This window comes from Mauremys reevesii, linkage group 1, assembly GCF_016161935.1.
Source record: "Mauremys reevesii isolate NIE-2019 linkage group 1, ASM1616193v1, whole genome shotgun sequence".
NCBI lineage: Eukaryota > Metazoa > Chordata > Testudines > Geoemydidae > Mauremys > Mauremys reevesii.
In genome coordinates, this window is record NC_052623.1 from 213,541,243 (window position 1) to 213,558,262 (window position 17,020).

General features: G+C 49.7%; 1 protein-coding gene across 5 annotated transcripts in view; it reads left to right on the top strand.

Annotated features, from left to right (window-relative positions):
* The window catches only part of CASR (calcium sensing receptor), a 181,711-nt gene extending 164,926 nt beyond the window's left edge, over nt 1-16,785 (top strand). For all 5 annotated transcript variants that reach the window (XM_039504209.1, XM_039504222.1, XM_039504211.1 and 2 more), the window contains one exon: nt 14,802-16,785. In XM_039504209.1, the coding sequence (XP_039360143.1) occupies nt 14,802-16,246 (1,445 nt within the window). In that variant the 3' untranslated portion in view covers nt 16,247-16,785. The remainder of the gene's footprint in view (nt 1-14,801) is intronic.
* The last annotated feature ends 235 nt before the right edge of the window (nt 16,786-17,020 follow it).

Genomic DNA, 17,020 nt, shown 5'->3' on the forward strand with positions numbered 1-17,020 from the left:
CATGCAATTTAGCTGGGTGTGGGGCTCCACATGCTGTTGTACTGAGTGATAATAGTGCCTGGAGGGGTTTGCTGCTTTTCACTAGCAAAGCATTGTGAGAGACAGTCCAGGCTAGAGAGTTAAGGGGGCACAGTGGTACCCCAGTTCCAGGCTGTTTATTCATAGGTGATCCTATCACACACTTCCACCAAACTGGTCACATTGAGACCCTTGGGCTATGTACAGGGCACAATTCGGGAATGCTCCCAGAGAACAAAGCCAGAGACCTACACCTCTCCCTTCTCCATCAGTCTCTTGCCCTCAGGAAGTCAAACTGCCACTGGTACCCACTGAGGAGGAAAAACAGGAGGAAGGGCAGGAAGAGGAGGCTTTCCCAACTTTACATTTTTCCTCCTCCTCATCTAACGAGGTGATTATGCCTCCACCTCCTGCATCTGCCGATGACTTCAGGCACTTTCAAGATCTATTCCATAGGATGGCAGACTCCCTATAGATTCCATTGGAGGAAGCCAAAGACCAGCAGAATAAACTGGTGAATATCTTCCACATATCCTCTTCCTCAAAGATCACACTACCGATCAATGAGGCTCTTCTCGACCCCGTCAAGGTTCCGTGGCAGACCATGGCTTCCATCTCTCTGACCTGCAAACATGCCGACAAATTTTTTTATTTTCGTACCCCACCCCGCTTCTTTGGTGGTCAATGTGGTGCAGGAGAGAAGCTGTCAATACCAATCTCGATATAATCATCCAGGCAGAGATTGGAAACGCCTGGACCTATTTGGATGCAAGACATATTCTTCAGCCATGCTCCAATTTAGGATTTCAAATTATGAAGTATAATTATCTGAACTACTCCAAATTGGAGGCATTCTGCCATGACTTATCAGTAGAGGACTTACCATTCGAAGGTCAGAAACTATTCTCGGAGCATACAGAAAACTCTCTGCACTCCCTTAAAGAATCCCCAGCTACACTTCATTCTCTCAGGATATACACGCCAGCACCAAAGAGACGTTCGGCGAAGTACCAACTCCTCCCACAATCCCAAATTCAACAATACATCCATCAATGGCAGTACAATATATAAGGCTGTCGACAAAGGACTCTGACTAAAAGTAGATAGTCAACTCCTCAAGAGGCTACCTCTCATGCACCAGCACCAAAATAACAATTTTGAAGGTGTGGTCGAGGTCCCAAGAAGCCTTCCCTTGTTCCAATCATCCCCGCCGTTCCTGACATTCCAACAGTTTGGTGACCAACTAGCTCCATTTTCCCCATCTTAAAGTCTCCTCACCTTGGACAAATGGATTCTAGAGACAGTCAAGGAAGGATACTCCATCCCCTTCCTGTATATCCCACCCCACCCCTCTCCTCTCCTCACCATCTCTCTTCAGGACCCCTCTCATGGGGAGAAATAAGTCGTCATCTGCAACTGGGAGCCATAGAACAGGTTCCTTCCCAACACATGGGACAGGGCTTCTACTATTTTCTGAGTCAGAAGAAGTCCAGTGGCTGGTGTCCCATCCTAGACCTTCGGAATCTAAACAAATTCATCAAGCTGCAATGTTTCAAGATAGTTACCCTCTCCACTATTATCCCAGCACTGGAACAGGGGGACTGGTTCTCAGCCCTCGACTTCCAAGATGCATACTTTCATATTTCCATACATCCTGCCACAGACAATTCCTCCAGTTAGTCATGGACACCAACCACTGCCAGTACAAAGTACTGCCCTTTGAATTATTCACTGTGCCTCAGGTGTTTCCCAAGGTCCTCACGGTAGTCATGGCCTACCTAAGGAAACAAGGAATCATCATTTTCCCATACTTGGACTATTGTCTCCTCAAGGCCCCATCCAAAATCAATGCTCCCTGAGCTGTCTGTGTAACAGTGGACCTGTTCACAAAGCTAGACCTCCTTATGAACCTAGAAAAGTCCACTCTAATGCCAGTACAACAGCTGGAATTCATCAGTGCATAGCTGGATGCCATACAAGCCAGAGCCATCCTACCATCTCACAGATTCTCAGCTATAATGGATCTGATATCCGCCGCACGGGTCTGCCCCCCAGATCTCTGCATGAATGTGCCTTCAGCTTCTAGGCCACATGGCAGCGGCCACGTTTGTGGTCAGGCACGCAAGACTGCACATGCAATGTCCTCAAGCTTGGCTCCATACTATATACCTCCCTCAGAAACACAGCATTCACAAACTTTTATCGATGTCGAGGCGAGTCAAGGACTTACTGCAGTGTAGACACAGCCCAGCTACCTTTGTGTTGGAGTTCCTTCCCTACAACCATCACCGACTATGTTCCTAACCACCGATGTCTCCCTAATCTGTTGGAGGAGCGCATATACATGAACACACAGTGCAGGGCAGATGGACGTCCACCAACTCCATCTTACGCATCAACCTCCTAGAACTATGAGCAGTCCGCAATGCCTGCCAACATTTCCTACCTCTTCTCAAACATCATACCATCAGAGAGGTGATGGACAATCTCGCCTGCATGTATTACATCAACAGGGCAGGTGCTTGGAGACGATCAAACTGTGGAACTGGTGTATCCAGAATGACATCTCCATTTCAGCCACATACCTCCCAGGGCACCAAAACACCACTGTGGATGCACTGAGCAGGATGTTCTCACACGATCATGAGTGAGAGCTGGATATGCGAGCATTCAACCGATGGGGCCATCCCACCATCTCTCTCTTTGCCACTCAGCACAATGCCCATTGCACTCAATTCTGTTCCAGGGTGGGACTGGGGCACCGATCGCTGGGGGATGTGTTCCTCATAACCTGGGATGCACCACTCCCTTATGTTTTCCCTCCTATTCTGAGCACTTTGCAAAATATAGGAGGACTGAGCTCCTATCATACTAATAGCTCCAACATGGCCATGATAGGTCTGTTATACTTACCTTCTACGCATGATGGTATGCCAACCGATCTCTCTCCACCTAATACTGTGGCTCCTTTCACAGGATGCATCTTCATCCCAATCCATAGATGCTCCACCTCAAATCCTGGCTCCTCCGTGGTCCCAGGGTCCAGAAATAACCCACTCAGATGCAGCCAAACTTTTGAATAGCAGGCGTGGGATGACCAGACGAACTTACATTCACAAATGAACTAGATTTCACTGCTGGAGTGCCTCACACTGGGTTGATGCAGCACATGCTCCGTTGCCCCTTATTCTTGCCTACATTCTCCACCTGAAATAGTCAGGATTGGCCAATAGCTCTATTAGAGTACACTTGGCAGCAATCACTACCCTTCACTCCCCTATTTACGTCCTCTCTGTCTTCAGACACCCGCTCACAAAGCGCTTCTTGAGGCATATTCAAAATCTCTATCCCCATATATGAGACCCAATCCCAGCATGTGACCCTAGCCTAATCCTACGTTCCCTGAAAGCCGCCATTTGAACCAGTGGCAACCTGTTCTTACAAACACTGTAACCGTGCGGCGACTCACCCCTGCAGCGCCTCCTGCTGGTCGCCTCAGGGAATTAGCGCTCCAGTCATCGGAGCGCCCTCTGCAGGCCGGTGTCCCGCTTTCTCTGGCCCCCGTGTCCCTCCTGGACCCTTTTATCTGGGGTGCTGCCCCCTGGCAGTACACCCCTCAGTTTCTGGGTCTCACCTCCCCTGGAAACCCCCACCCACTTTCCCCGCCTCACCTCAGTTGTAGGCTACGGCCAGTCCCCAACTAGCCCCCGCTTCCTGGGTCAGACTGCAGTATAAGCTACTCATCACAGGCCAGGGGGTATGGACCTGCTGCCTCTGCCTACCCCTTTTGGGCTGCTCCCTGCAACCCCAGTACCTATTTGGCCTTCCACTAGGCCGCAGCCTGGGGGTTTCCAGGCCGGAGCTCCCCAGCTACCTGGGCCTTCCCCCAACCCTGCTCCAGCTCAGGTACCTTGGTACGCTCCCAGCAGCCAGGTCCCTCCCTCTCAACAGACTAGAGAGAGAGTGTCTCTGCTCCTGGCCCACTGCCCTCTTATAAGGGCCAGCTGAGTCCTGATTGGGGCGTGGCCACATCTGAGCTTGTTTCCCCCAATCAGCCTGGGAACTGCTTGCTCCCAGCCACAGCCCTCCCCAGCCCTGTTTTAAGCCCTTTAAGGCCAGAGCGGGTGACACCCCGCTATAACACCTATCAATGAACACAGTCTTCCTTGCCGCCATCACCTCTGCTAGACAGGTGGGCAAAATCACGCCCCTCATGGCATATCCACCATACACAGTGTTTTATAAAGACAAAGTAAACACTATGCCCACACCTAAGATTTTTACCTAAGGTCCCAACAATTTTTCATCTCAGTCAACCGATACAGCTCCCTTGCTTTTTCTTGAAGCCTCAGAGTAATCAACAGGAGGTAGCTCTACACACCCTAGATGGGAGGCGCACAGTAGTCATCTACTTGGATAGGAATAACTCCTTCTGGAAATTGCCATGATTATTCTTCTCCACCACCAAAAGATCCAGAGGCACAGCTATATCTAAACAATGCCTCTCTAAATGGATCTCCCAGTGTATACGTTTATCTTACAAACTCTATGATAGACAAATTCCTTCCTCAATCAGAACACATTCCACACGTTTTGCTATTCTTAATAATGTCCCCACTGATGACATTTATAAGGCAGCCATATGGGCATCAACAGACATTTTCACCCGGCACTATGCTATTAGGCAGTGGACACTCTCCTTGGAGATACTGTCCTCTCCTCAGCAGTACATGTCACTTCAAAGCCTCAGCCTTCCAACAAGGGGCATTACTTTCTAGTTACCTCCAGTGGAGCACCCACAGGGACATCACTCAAAGAAGTTGTTACTCACCCAGGGCCGGTGCAACCATTTAGGTGAACTAGGCGGTCGCCTAGGGTGCTGGGACTCGGGGGGGCTCCATTTTCTTCAGCAGCAACTGCGGCGGCCGGGTTTTCGGCCGCCCCAGTCGCTGCTGGCATTTAGGCGGAGGGAGCTGGGGCAGGGGAGCGCAGGGAGGGCCACCTGCAGCAAGTAAGGATGGGAGGGCGGCACGCAGGGGAACTCCCCATCCCAGGTCACCCCTGCCCCTCCTCCTTCCTGAGCACACCGTGGCTGCTTCACTTCTCCCGCCTCCCAGGCTTGCGGCTCCAATCAGCTTAGGCACCACAAGCCTGGGAGGCGGGAGAAGTGAAGCAGCGACGGCGTGCTCGGGGTGCTCGTGCTTGTGCACGGAGCAGGGATGAGCTGGGGCGGGAGGGTGCCTCAGGGCAGGGGGGGGGGCTGTCACGGGGGGGGGGGCGCTTCAGGGCAGGGGGCACAAGGTGGAAGTTTCACCTAGGGCGCGAAACATCCTTGCACCGGCCCCGTACTCACCCTGTGCAGTAACGGAGGTTCTTCAAGATGTATGTCCTTATGGGTGCTCTACTACCTGCCTTCCTCCCCTCTGCTTCGGAGCCGAAAACGTAAACTCTGTGGCAGAGAAGGAACTGGGGCGATCGGACTGCACAGCACTATATATACACATCCCGCACACATCAGGAGAGAGGGAAAGGGCACATGTGCGGTCCGATGGGCACTGCTGGTGAAGATCTCTGATCCCAGGCACAGGGTGCTGTTGCACCTACAATGGAGCATCCATAGGGACACACAACTCGAAGAACCTCAGTTACTGCACAGGGCGAGTAACCCTCTTGCATGGGGGAATTAGGGGAGGGAAGAAAGCAGGAGAGCCTTATGCAACTGAGAGTCGATGCACAGGGCAAGATCAAGAAAAACCTCTAGGCAAGTGGGGCTTTCAATGTGAGCTAGCTCATCTTTTACATCTCACTGAGTCTCCAACTGACTTGGTATAGTTGGGCTGCTCCATTCCACTTGACATCAGCCGCAAGCCATTGGAAATGTGCAGCATAGGAGATGACCAGCCCTTTCCCCTGGCGAAGCTTCCAGAGGGCAGCCTCAGTGGAGCAGATCCAATGTGGGTCCTCAAAAAAGGTTGAGAAGGCTTTCTGGAAGGCATCACAGTTTGAGAGCACTAGGCTGTTCTGCTCCAATGGGGACGTCCAAGCGAGCATTTTGCTGGTAAGAAGGCTGACTACTAGCCCCACCTTTGTTTGTGGGTGGGGTATGTACTGGGACAGAGCAGGAGGAGCAGCCTGCATTGGTACAGCAACCCCCAGAATTTCCAGCAGTCCCCACCAAGCCATTCAGGCAGTGGCACTGTGGGAGCCTGTAAACGGGTTGACTCACCCCTGCTGCGCCTCCTGCTGGTAACTCATGGAATTTGCTCCGTCCAGCGCCGGAGCGCCCTCTGCAGGCCAGTGATCCACCTGTTCGTCTGGCCCCCGTGTCCCTCCCTGGACCCGGTGCCCCTTTCTCTGGGGTGCTGCCCCCTGACAATCACCCCCGTCTCTCTGGGTCTCCCCTCCTTAGGTAACCCTCACCCTCTATCCCTACCTTACCTCAGTGTATGGCTACTGCCAGTCATTGTCTAGCCCCCCACTCTGGGCAGACTGCAGTCTCAGCCAACTCATCCCTGGCAAGGAGAGTTTGGACCTGCTGCTTTGTCCTACCCCTGGGCCGCCCTCTGCGACCCACAGTACCTATCGGCCCACTCCTAGGCCGCAGCCTGGGGCTTTCTAGGCTGGAGCTCCCCGGCTCCTCAGCCTTCCCCAGCCCGGCTACACTCAGGTACCTGGTCTCTCTTTCCCAGCAGCTAGGCCCGTCTCTCTCTGAAGGCAGAAGAGATTCTGTCTGGGCTCCTAGCTTCCCTGCCTTTTATAAGGCCCTGCTCCTCAGTTTGGGGCGTGGCCCCCAGCTGCAACCACTTCTCCAATCAGCTCAGCTCTGTCAGGCCACTTTTAACCCCTTAAAACCCCGGAGCAGGGTCATAAGAACATAAGAACATAAGAAAGGCCGTACCGGGTCAGACCAAAGGTCCATCTAGCCCAGTATCTGTCTACCGACAGTGGCCAATGCCAGGTGCCCCTGAGGGAGTGAACCTAACAGGCAATGATCAAGTGATCTCTCTCCTGCCATCCATCTCCATCCTCTGACGAACAGAGGCTAGGGACACCATTCTTACCCATCCTGGCTAATAGCCATTTATGGACTTAGCCACCATGAATTTATCCAGTCCCCTTTTAAACATTGTTATAGTCCTAGCCTTCACAACCTCCTCAGGTAAGGAGTTCCACAAGTTGACTGTGCGCTGCGTGAAGAAGAACTTCCTTTTATTTGTTTTAAACCTGCTGCCTATTAATTTCATTTGGTGACCCCTAGTTCTTGTATTATGGGAATAAGTAAATAACTTTTCCTTATCCACTTTCTCAAAATCACTCATGATTTTATATACCTCTATCATGTCCCCCCTTAGTCTCCTCTTTTCCAAACTGAAGAGTCCTAGCCTCTTTAATCTTTCCTCATATGGGACCCTCTCTAAACCCCTAATCATTTTAGTTGCTCTTTTCTGAACCTTTTCTAGTGCTAGAATATCTTTTTTGAGGTGAGAGACCACATCTGTACACAGTATTCAAGATGTGGGCGTACCATGGATTTATATAAGGGCAATAATATATTCTCAGTCTTATTCTCTATCCCCTTTTTAATTATTCCTAACATCCTGTTTGCTTTTTTGACCGCCTCTGCACACTGCGTGGACATCTTAAGAGAACTATCCACGATAACTCCAATATCTTTTCCTGACTCGTTGTAGCTAAATTAGCCCCCATCATGTTGTATGTATAGTTGGGGTTATTTTTTCCAATGTGCATTACTTTACATTTATCCACATTAAATTTCATTTGCCATTTTGTTGCCCAATCACTTAGTTTTGTGAGATCTTTTGAAGTTCTTCACAATCTGCTTTGGTCTTAACTATCTTGAGTAGTTTAGTGTCATCTGCAAACTTTGCCACCTCACTGTTTACCCTTTCTCCAGATCATTTATGAATAAATTGAATAGGATTGGTCCTAGGACTGACCCTTGGGGAACACCACTAGTTACCCCTCTCCATTCTGAGAATTTACCATTAATTCCTACCCTTTGTTCCCTGTCCTTTAACCAGTTCTCAATCCATGAAAGGACCTTTCCTTTTATCCCATGACAGCTTAATTTACATAAGAGCCTTTGGTGAGGGACCTTGTCAAAGGCTTTCTGGAAATCTAAGTACACTATGTCCACTGGATCCCCCTTGTCCACATGTTTGTTGACCACTTCAAAGAACTCTAATAGATTAGTAAGACACGATTTCCCTTTACAGAAACCATGTTGACTATTGCTCAAGAGTTTATGTTTTTCTATGTGTCTGACAATTTTATTCTTTACTATTGTTTCAACTAATTTGCCCGGTACCGACGTTAGACTTACCGGTCTGTAATTGCCGGGATCACCCCTAGAGCCCTTTTTAAATATTGGCATTACATTAGCTAACTTCCAGTCATCGGGTACCGAAGCCGATTTAAAGGACAGGTTACAAACCTTGGTTAACAGTTCCGCAACTTCACATTTGAGTTCTTTCAGAACTCTTGGGTGAATGCCATCTGGTCCCGGTGACTTGTTAATGTTGAGTTTATCAATTAATTCCAAAACCTCCTCTAGTGATACTTCAATCTGTGACAGTTCCTCAGATTTGTCACCTACAAAAGCCAGTTCAGGTTTGGGAATCTCCCTAACATCCTCAGCCGTGAAGACTGAAGCAAAGAATCCATTTAGTTTCTCCGCAATGACTTTATCGTCTTTAAGCGCTCCTTTTGTATTTTGATCGTCAAGGGGCCCCACTGGTTGTTTAGCAGGCTTCCTGCTTCTGATGTACTTAAAAAACATTTTGTTATTACCTTTGGAGTTTTTGGCTAGCCGTTCTTCAAACTCCTCTTTGGCTTTTCTTATTACACTCTTGCACTTAAGTTGGCAGTGTTTGTGCTCCTTTCTATTTGCCTCACTGGGATTTGACTTCCACTTTTTAAAGGAAGTCTTTTTATCTCTCACTGCTTCTTTTACATGGTTGTTAAGCCACTGTGGCTCTTTTTTAGTTCTTTTACTGTGTTTCTTAATTTGGGGTATACATTGAAGTTGGGCCTCTATTATGGTGTCTTTAAAAAGGGCCCACGCAACTTGCAGGGATTTCACTTTAGTCACTGTACCTTTTAACTTTTGTCTAACTAACCCCCTCATTTTTGTATAGTTCCCCCTTTTGAAATTAAAGGCCACAGTGTTGGGCAGTTGAGATGTTCTTCCCACCACAGGGATGTTGAATACTATTGTATTATGGTCACTATTTCCAAGCGGTCCTGCTATAGTTACCTCTTGGACCAGCTCCTGCGCTCCACTCAGGATTAAATCTAGAGTCGCCTCTCCCCTTGTGGGTTCCCGTACCAGCTGCTCTATGAAGCAGTCATTTAAAGTATCGAGAAATTTTATCTCTGCATTTCGTCCTGAAGTGAAATGTTCCCAGTCAATATGGGGATAATTGAAATCCCCCACTATTATTGGGTTCTTAATTTTGATAGCCTCTCTAATTTCCCTTAGCATTTCATCATCACTATTACTGTCCTGGTCAGGTGGTCGATAATAGATTCCTGCTGTTATATTTTTACTAGAGCATGAAATTTCTATCCATAGAGACTCTATGGAACCTGTGGATTCGCTTAAGATGTTTACTTCATTTGAATCTACACTTTCTTTAACATATAGTGCCACTCCTCCCCCTGCATGGCCTGTTCTGTCCTTCCGATATATTTTGTACCCCGGAATGATTGTGTCCCATTGATTAGTCTCAGTCCACCAGGTTTCTGTGATGCCTATTATATCTATATCCTCCTTTATCACAAGGCACTCTAGTTCACCCATCTTATTATTTAGACTTCTGGCATTTGTGTACAAGCACTTTAAAAACTTGTCCCTGTTTATTAGCCTGCCTTTTTCTGATGTGCCAGATTCTTTTTTATATGACTGTTTATCATCTGATCTGGCCCTTACATTATACTTCTCATTCCTCTGCTCCTGACTATAACCTGGAGATTCTCTATCATCAGACTCTCCCCTAAGAGAAGTCTGTGTCCGATCCACATGCTCCTCTGCAGCAGTCGGCTTTCCCCCATCTCCTAGTTTAAAAACTGCTCTACAACCTTTTTAATGTTTAGTGCCAGCAGTCTGGTTCCACTTTGGTTTAGGTGGAGCCCATCTCTCCTGTATAGGCTCCTCCCATCCCAGAAGTTTCCCCAGTTCCTAATGAACGTGAACCCCTCCTCTCTACACCATCGTCTCATCCTCGCATTGAGACTCTGAAGCTCTGCCTGCCTACCTGGCCCTGCGCGTGGAACTGGGAGCATTTCTGAAAATGCCACCATAGAGGTCCTGGATTTCAGTCTCTTCCCTAGCAGCCTAAATTTGGCTTCCAGGACATCTCTCCTACCCTTCCCTATGTCATTGGTACCTACATGTACCACGACCACCGGCTCCTCCCCAGCACTACACATAAGTCTATTTAGATGCCTCGAGAGATCCGCAACCTTCGCACCAGGCAGGCAAGTCACCATACGGTTCTCCCGGTCATCACAGACCCAGCTATCTACATTTCTAATAATCGAATCTCCCATTACTAACACCTGCCTTTTCCTAGAAACTGGAGTTCCCTCCCCCGGAGAGGCAACCTCAGTGCGAGAGGCAACCCCAGCACCAACTGGAAGGAGGTCCCAACTACGGGAAGGTTTCCCTCTGCTCCCATTGACTGCTCTACTTCCCTGGGCCCTTCTTCCTCCTCAACAGCACAGGAGCTGTCTAAGCGGAGGTGGGACAATTCTACAGTGTCCCGGTGTGTAGCAGGTCCACCCTGCTACACACCTCCCCCCTTAAAACCCCCACCCCTGGGGATCATGGGGCCTTCTGGCCTGTGCGGCCCGGAGGTGTCCTGCCAGCCGTCCCTGCTTCTCCTCACTGTCTTTTAATTTGCCGGCCAGGGCTTCCTTCTCCTGGCGGACTTTTCGGAGCTCCGTTACGGCTGTCTTCCACGCCTGCTCCGTGGCTGAGTCCCCCAGGCCCTCTTCCCTCAGGGTCTGGGTTCCGGTGGTGGTCTGTCCCAGCACCACCTGGGTCCATTTAGTTTCTTGGACCAGTCTCTCCTGGGCCCCAGCCTCTTGCTGGGCCCACTCTGTTTGGGTCTCCTCGTTAATGACCTCCCTGTCGATAGTCTGGGTCTGACCCTCTCGCAGGGTCCCCACCATCCCAGCTGCGGTCTTCACCACCTCCCCTGGGTGGCCCACTGGCCGGTCAGCCACTCTCTCGGCTGCCTCCAGCTGTGTTGCCCTCCCCACTAGGGGGCAGTCTTTCTTCAGGTGGCCCCGCTCCCGGCAATGCCAACAGGCTCCCCGCCTCGGTATTGCCCGGGCCCCCTGCTTCTTCCCACTGTCCCTCTCTGGGCCAACCCTTCCTGGGTTGCCCTGGGTCGTGTTCCTCCGGGCCAGGCAGTCCCGCCAAAAGTGGCCCCGCCTCTCACAGGCCCAACACACCCGCAGCCGCCTGGGTTCCCTCACCCAGCGTGCCGTCTGAGGGACTGGGTTTTGTCCCAATCTGGGGTGAGGCACCCTGCCCCCAGCCCCATAGGGACAGTCTCGTTTTATGTGCCCACTCCTGGCACAGACAAAACAAGTCCTTCTTTCTGCCCTAGGCCTCCTGGCCCTAGGGCCGGGCTCCTCCCTTGGTCCTCGGCGGTCCCTCCTGAACACCTGCCGCAGGAGTTTCCGCATGGCCCGCTGTTCCTCCACCAGCTGGGCCATCTGTCCTTGGAGGGCCCATTGCGCCTCCTGCAGTCCCGGTGGGTCATCAGTCCCCTTCCTCTGGGGTGCTGACTCCAAACCCCACCCATGGACTACGCCTGGAGTCTCCGCAACGAAGACCCCGGGATAACAGGGATCCATCACTCCCTTGGGTTCCCTGCCCTGGCCCCTTATATCAGGGGCGGTTCGTGCTCCTGCCTGGCTTGCCATGTGTAAACGGGTTGACTCACCCCTGCTGCGCCTCCTGCTCGTAACTCATGGAATTTGCTCCGTCCAGCACCGGAGCGCCCTCTGCAGGCCAGTGATCCACCTGTTCGTCTGGCCCCCGTGTCCCTCCCTGGACCCGGTGCCCCTTTCTCTGGGGTGCTGCCCCCTGACAATCACCCCCGTCTCTCTGGGTCTCCCCTCCTTAGGTAACCCTCACCCTCTATCCCTACCTTACCTCAGTGTATGGCTACTGCCAGTCATTGTCTAGCCCCCCACTCTGGGCAGACTGCAGTCTCAGCCAACTCATCCCTGGCAAGGAGGGTTTGGACCTGCTGCTTTGTCCTACCCCTGGGCCGCCCTCTGCGACCCACAGTACCTATCGGCCCACTCCTAGGCCGCAGCCTGGGGCTTTCTAGGCTGGAGCTCCCCGGCTCCTCAGCCTTCCCCAGCCCAGCTACACTCAGGTACCTGGTCTCTCTTTCCCAGCAGCTAGGCCCGTCTCTCTCTGAAGGCAGAAGAGAGACTGTCTGGGCTCCTAGCTTCCCTGCCTTTTATAAGGCCCTGCTCCTCAGTTTGGGGCGTGGCCCCCAGCTGCAACCACTTCTCCAATCAGCTCAGCTCTGTCAGGCCACTTTTAACCCCTTAAAACCCCGGAGCAGGGTCCACCCTGCTACAGAGCCGATTCAGGTCCATAGTGTAGCTGCTTCTCCCTGTGAGTGTGCTAGCTGCTCACATAGGCTCTGTGCTTTGGCAGCGAGCTACCTCACTTGGGCCTGCAGCATGAGGTTCTCTGCCTGTAGGCAGATGACTTGGTCCTGCAAGTTCCAGTCCTTCAGGGAGCCGCGGTCGGAGGGCAGCCTGCCCCTTCCATCATCTATGGAGCGGTTGGATGGAGTGGGGAACCAAAGGGGTCTGAGCTGGGCTGTGGGTGGCCTGTGTGCACTGTTCAGTTACCAAGTTGCAGTCGAGATAAGAGGCGGAGTCAGGCTCAAGCTGGGTCAGGATACCAGGAAGTCAGGGTCAGGCACCAGGTTACAAACAACTGAGTTGGAAATGAACCAGGGTCAGAAGCAAGGCAAGGTCTGGAGTGGAAGCAAGTAGGCTGTTTGTGTCATTTCTCAGACAGCTCCCCAGGATGGCTTCTTGGTTTATATACCAGCAAGAGCCAATCAGAGGGATTCAGGGGGCTGCCACTCAGGGGCTGCTGGGAGGTACTTCCTGCAGTGTCTAGCTAGGGCTTTCCAGCAGAAACCCTGCCTAAGCTTCAATGGTGATGTGGAAGTGTCAGCACCCAGAAACCCCATGGTCCCAGGTTCTGATAGGTGGCTGCATTTCAATGGTGTGTGAAGTAGTGTACAGTTTGCAAAGGCCAGTGAGATGAAAAGGCTATAAAATAGTATATAATAATTACTATACTTTTGACTGAATTAATGTTAATGAAATACCTAAATTACATGTTCTGTTCTATAGTAACAGTATCTTTTTTCTCTATTCACATTTTCTCACATGAACAATTTACAAAAGACCAACTAAACATTAGGAGAGAGATATCACAGAGGAGCATTTGTTAACAGATTCTGGAGAACCTTGGTTTATTTAATTTATTTATTTATTGTTTTTCAGTATTTTAATGGCTATTGTTATTTTTAAGCAGATTTAAAGAATAACCTTCTCCAACAATGACCATAGAAGAGTCCTTTGGGCACGCCACGGCCCATGATGTCACCTCTTTTCCAGAAAGAGAGTTCAGAATATTCTGCCCTCATTAGCGGAGCATTATTAATATCAGTCGAATGCCTCATTCCAGTTTAAGAGCCATGTGTTGTGGCTGTAATAAGTACTCTGATAGAAAGCTCTGAAAACAAAAGGGTGTGGGACAGCTGATAGAGTTATTTGCAGATCAGTACTCAGAATGATTTGTCTGCTCACAGCACTGTGGCGCTGATGGCTGAGGTATAGGTTCTAAACTTATAATGAACATCCCACCACAGGTCATCCACAGAGATCTTCAGCACCAAAACCACAAGGCCTCTTTGAGTGAAGTGCCAGCCATTAGAGGGAGACATAATCACACACCTAGATTCCATGTGTTTTACACAGGGGCATACTGAAAGACCTGGACACACCTGGTGGACACCCCAATTTCTCTTCTGTATGTTTTTGTGGGGTATTGTGTTGTGCATGATTAGAACAACATAAAGAAGACATCAGCTAGTCAGGGTTCCCTTTCCCTGCCATTCTCAAGTGAGGGCTTTAAGATATGGGGGAATTAAGGGCATTGATGGTCTGCTTAAAACGAACAGTTTAAATACATCCATGATTTACCTTCCTAGGATATGAAGTGGGATCCTAGTGCAGCTAAAGAAGCTAGCATATTCGTTTGATTTTCATCATTTGTTATCAAGTCATCCAGAAGGACTCAGATACCACCATGATGATGGAGGAAGTAGGTATGTGAGGTAGATAGATAGATAAAGACAGCAAGAAGTAGAGAGCAGTATAGTATGCACTGTCTACCAGCTAGTACTTAAACATTCTAAAATTCTGCCAAGGAATTGGTCTGAAAAGCCAGAGTGCAGCCCCAAAACTTTATCGTGTGGCTCATAAATGGCCTTCATCTTTAATACAGATCTATGGCTCCTGAGAGTCTACAGGTCCCATCATGCAAATTTTCCTTCTTGATTCAGAGCACTATATGCTAGAACCTGTAATCTCTTAAAGGAAGCGCTTCTGTATTTAAGATGAAGGGAGCTAAACATTGCCTCATTTTATTTTGGGTGGCCCTCTAGTCTAACAAACTTGTTCATCCAGTGTTATTTATTTTGCAGATGCGAGTGTTTGTAAGAAGTGCACTGAAGATTTCTGGTCCAACGAAAACCACACATCCTGCATCCCCAAGCAGATAGAGTTTCTGTCCTGGACAGAGCCCTTTGGAATAGCTCTTACTCTCTTTGCTGTGCTGGGAATTTTCCTGACCTCTTTTGTTCTGGGGGTCTTCACCAAATTCCGCAATACACCCATTGTCAAGGCCACAAACCGGGAGTTGTCCTACCTCCTCCTGTTCTCCCTGCTCTGCTGTTTCTCCAGCTCACTATTCTTCATTGGCCAGCCTCAGGATTGGACTTGCCGTTTGCGGCAGCCAGCCTTTGGTATCAGCTTTGTCATCTGCATCTCCTGCATCCTGGTAAAGACCAATCGCGTCCTGCTGGTTTTTGAAGCCAAGATCCCTACAAGCCTCCATCGCAAATGGTGGGGCCTCAACCTGCAGTTCCTTCTGGTCTTCTTGTGTACTTTTGTGCAAATCATCATCTGTGTGATCTGGCTCTACACAGCTCCCCCTTCCAGCTACCGGAACCATGAGTTGGAGGATGAGATCATCTTCCTCACCTGCCATGAGGGCTCCCTGATGGCTCTGGGCTTCCTGATTGGTTACACCTGCCTCCTGGCTGCCATCTGCTTCTTCTTCGCTTTCAAATCTCGGAAGCTGCCAGAGAACTTCAATGAGGCCAAGTTCATCACCTTCAGCATGCTGATCTTCTTCATTGTTTGGATCTCCTTCATACCTGCCTATGCCAGTACCTATGGCAAGTTTGTCTCAGCTGTGGAGGTGATTGCCATCCTGGCTGCCAGCTTTGGGCAGTTGGCTTGCATCTTCTTCAACAAAGTCTACATCATCCTCTTTAAGCCTTCCCGCAACACCATTGAGGAAGTGCGCTGCAGTACAGCTGCACATGCCTTCAAAGTAGCAGCCAGAGCCACACTGAGACGTAGCAACGTGTCACGCAAGAGGTCTAACAGTTTAGGTGGTTCCACAGGCTCTACCCCATCATCCTCCACGAGTAGCAAGAGCAACCATGAAGACCCCTGTCCTCTGCCTACCTCCACGGAGCGACAGCAGCAGAAGCGTGGATGCAAGCAAAAAGTCAGCTTTGGCAGTGGGACTGTCACCCTGTCATTGAGCTTTGAGGAGCCCCAGAAGAACTCTGTGGCCAACAAGAATGCCAAACACAGGAACTCCCTAGATGTCCAAAACAGTGATGACAGCCTGATGCGGCACAAGGCCCTGCTTCCCCTACAGAACAGCGAACCCCTAGGTGTAGAGCCTGGTTTCCAGGCACCTTCAAGACAAGAGTCAAGCTTACAGGAGTCAGGAGTGGGAGAAACCAAACAAGAGGTGCAAAGCCCAGAAGAGCTTCCTCTGCCGTCAGCAAATTCCCAGAATTTTATAGGTAGTGGAGGTGGGTCCATCATAGAGAACACAATACATTTTTAACAAACAAAAATGATAAAATCCACCACAGTTCCCCAGAGAAACCAGCTCACCTGCTTTCTTCTTTGGGAAAGACACCAAAGACACATCTGAGATGTAGCCACCACACCTTACTGTTAGTACAAGCAAAGACCCTCACCTCCAAAGGACACACAGAAGGACAGACTATCAGAAGGCTACGTCTAGGGACCCATTGTGTTTGTTTTAAAGAAATCTGGATCAGGACATCTTGAAAGGACAAGTGAAAATTTTCTCCAGCTGGGTTTTAGTAAAACTGTGCCTACTGCCTTGCCATTGTCAATCTTGCCTGCTAGACTGCAGCTCAGCTGGCTATAGGCATTTAGGCAATTTCATTTTACTCTGCTTTTACACTGATGTATAATACCCCTCTTCCCCATTGTGTATAATAGTCCCTCTGTATCCTACATGTGAGATCTCTGACCATGTTAGACCAAGGAAAGGACTCAGCTTTACTAAAATGGGACTTCCAGTTTGACTTGGGGAAAGGGGTCCTTTAAAAATAAAACAAATAAATATATAAATATTCTGAATGCTTTGTACAGCCAACAGTCTGAACATGTAAAGTGTTTAATATGACAGACGGTGCTCCCTGCTATTTATATAAGCTGTTCCAACCCCTGCTTCCCGTTGCTGCCAGTGTGAGCAGTAGTGAATGCTGGACAATATTCTTCATAGACATCAGTGCATTAGATCGAGTTACTAGTGGCCTGTTGGTTTGTTCCCATAGATATGTTGTCACCCCCAGGCTGCCTATTT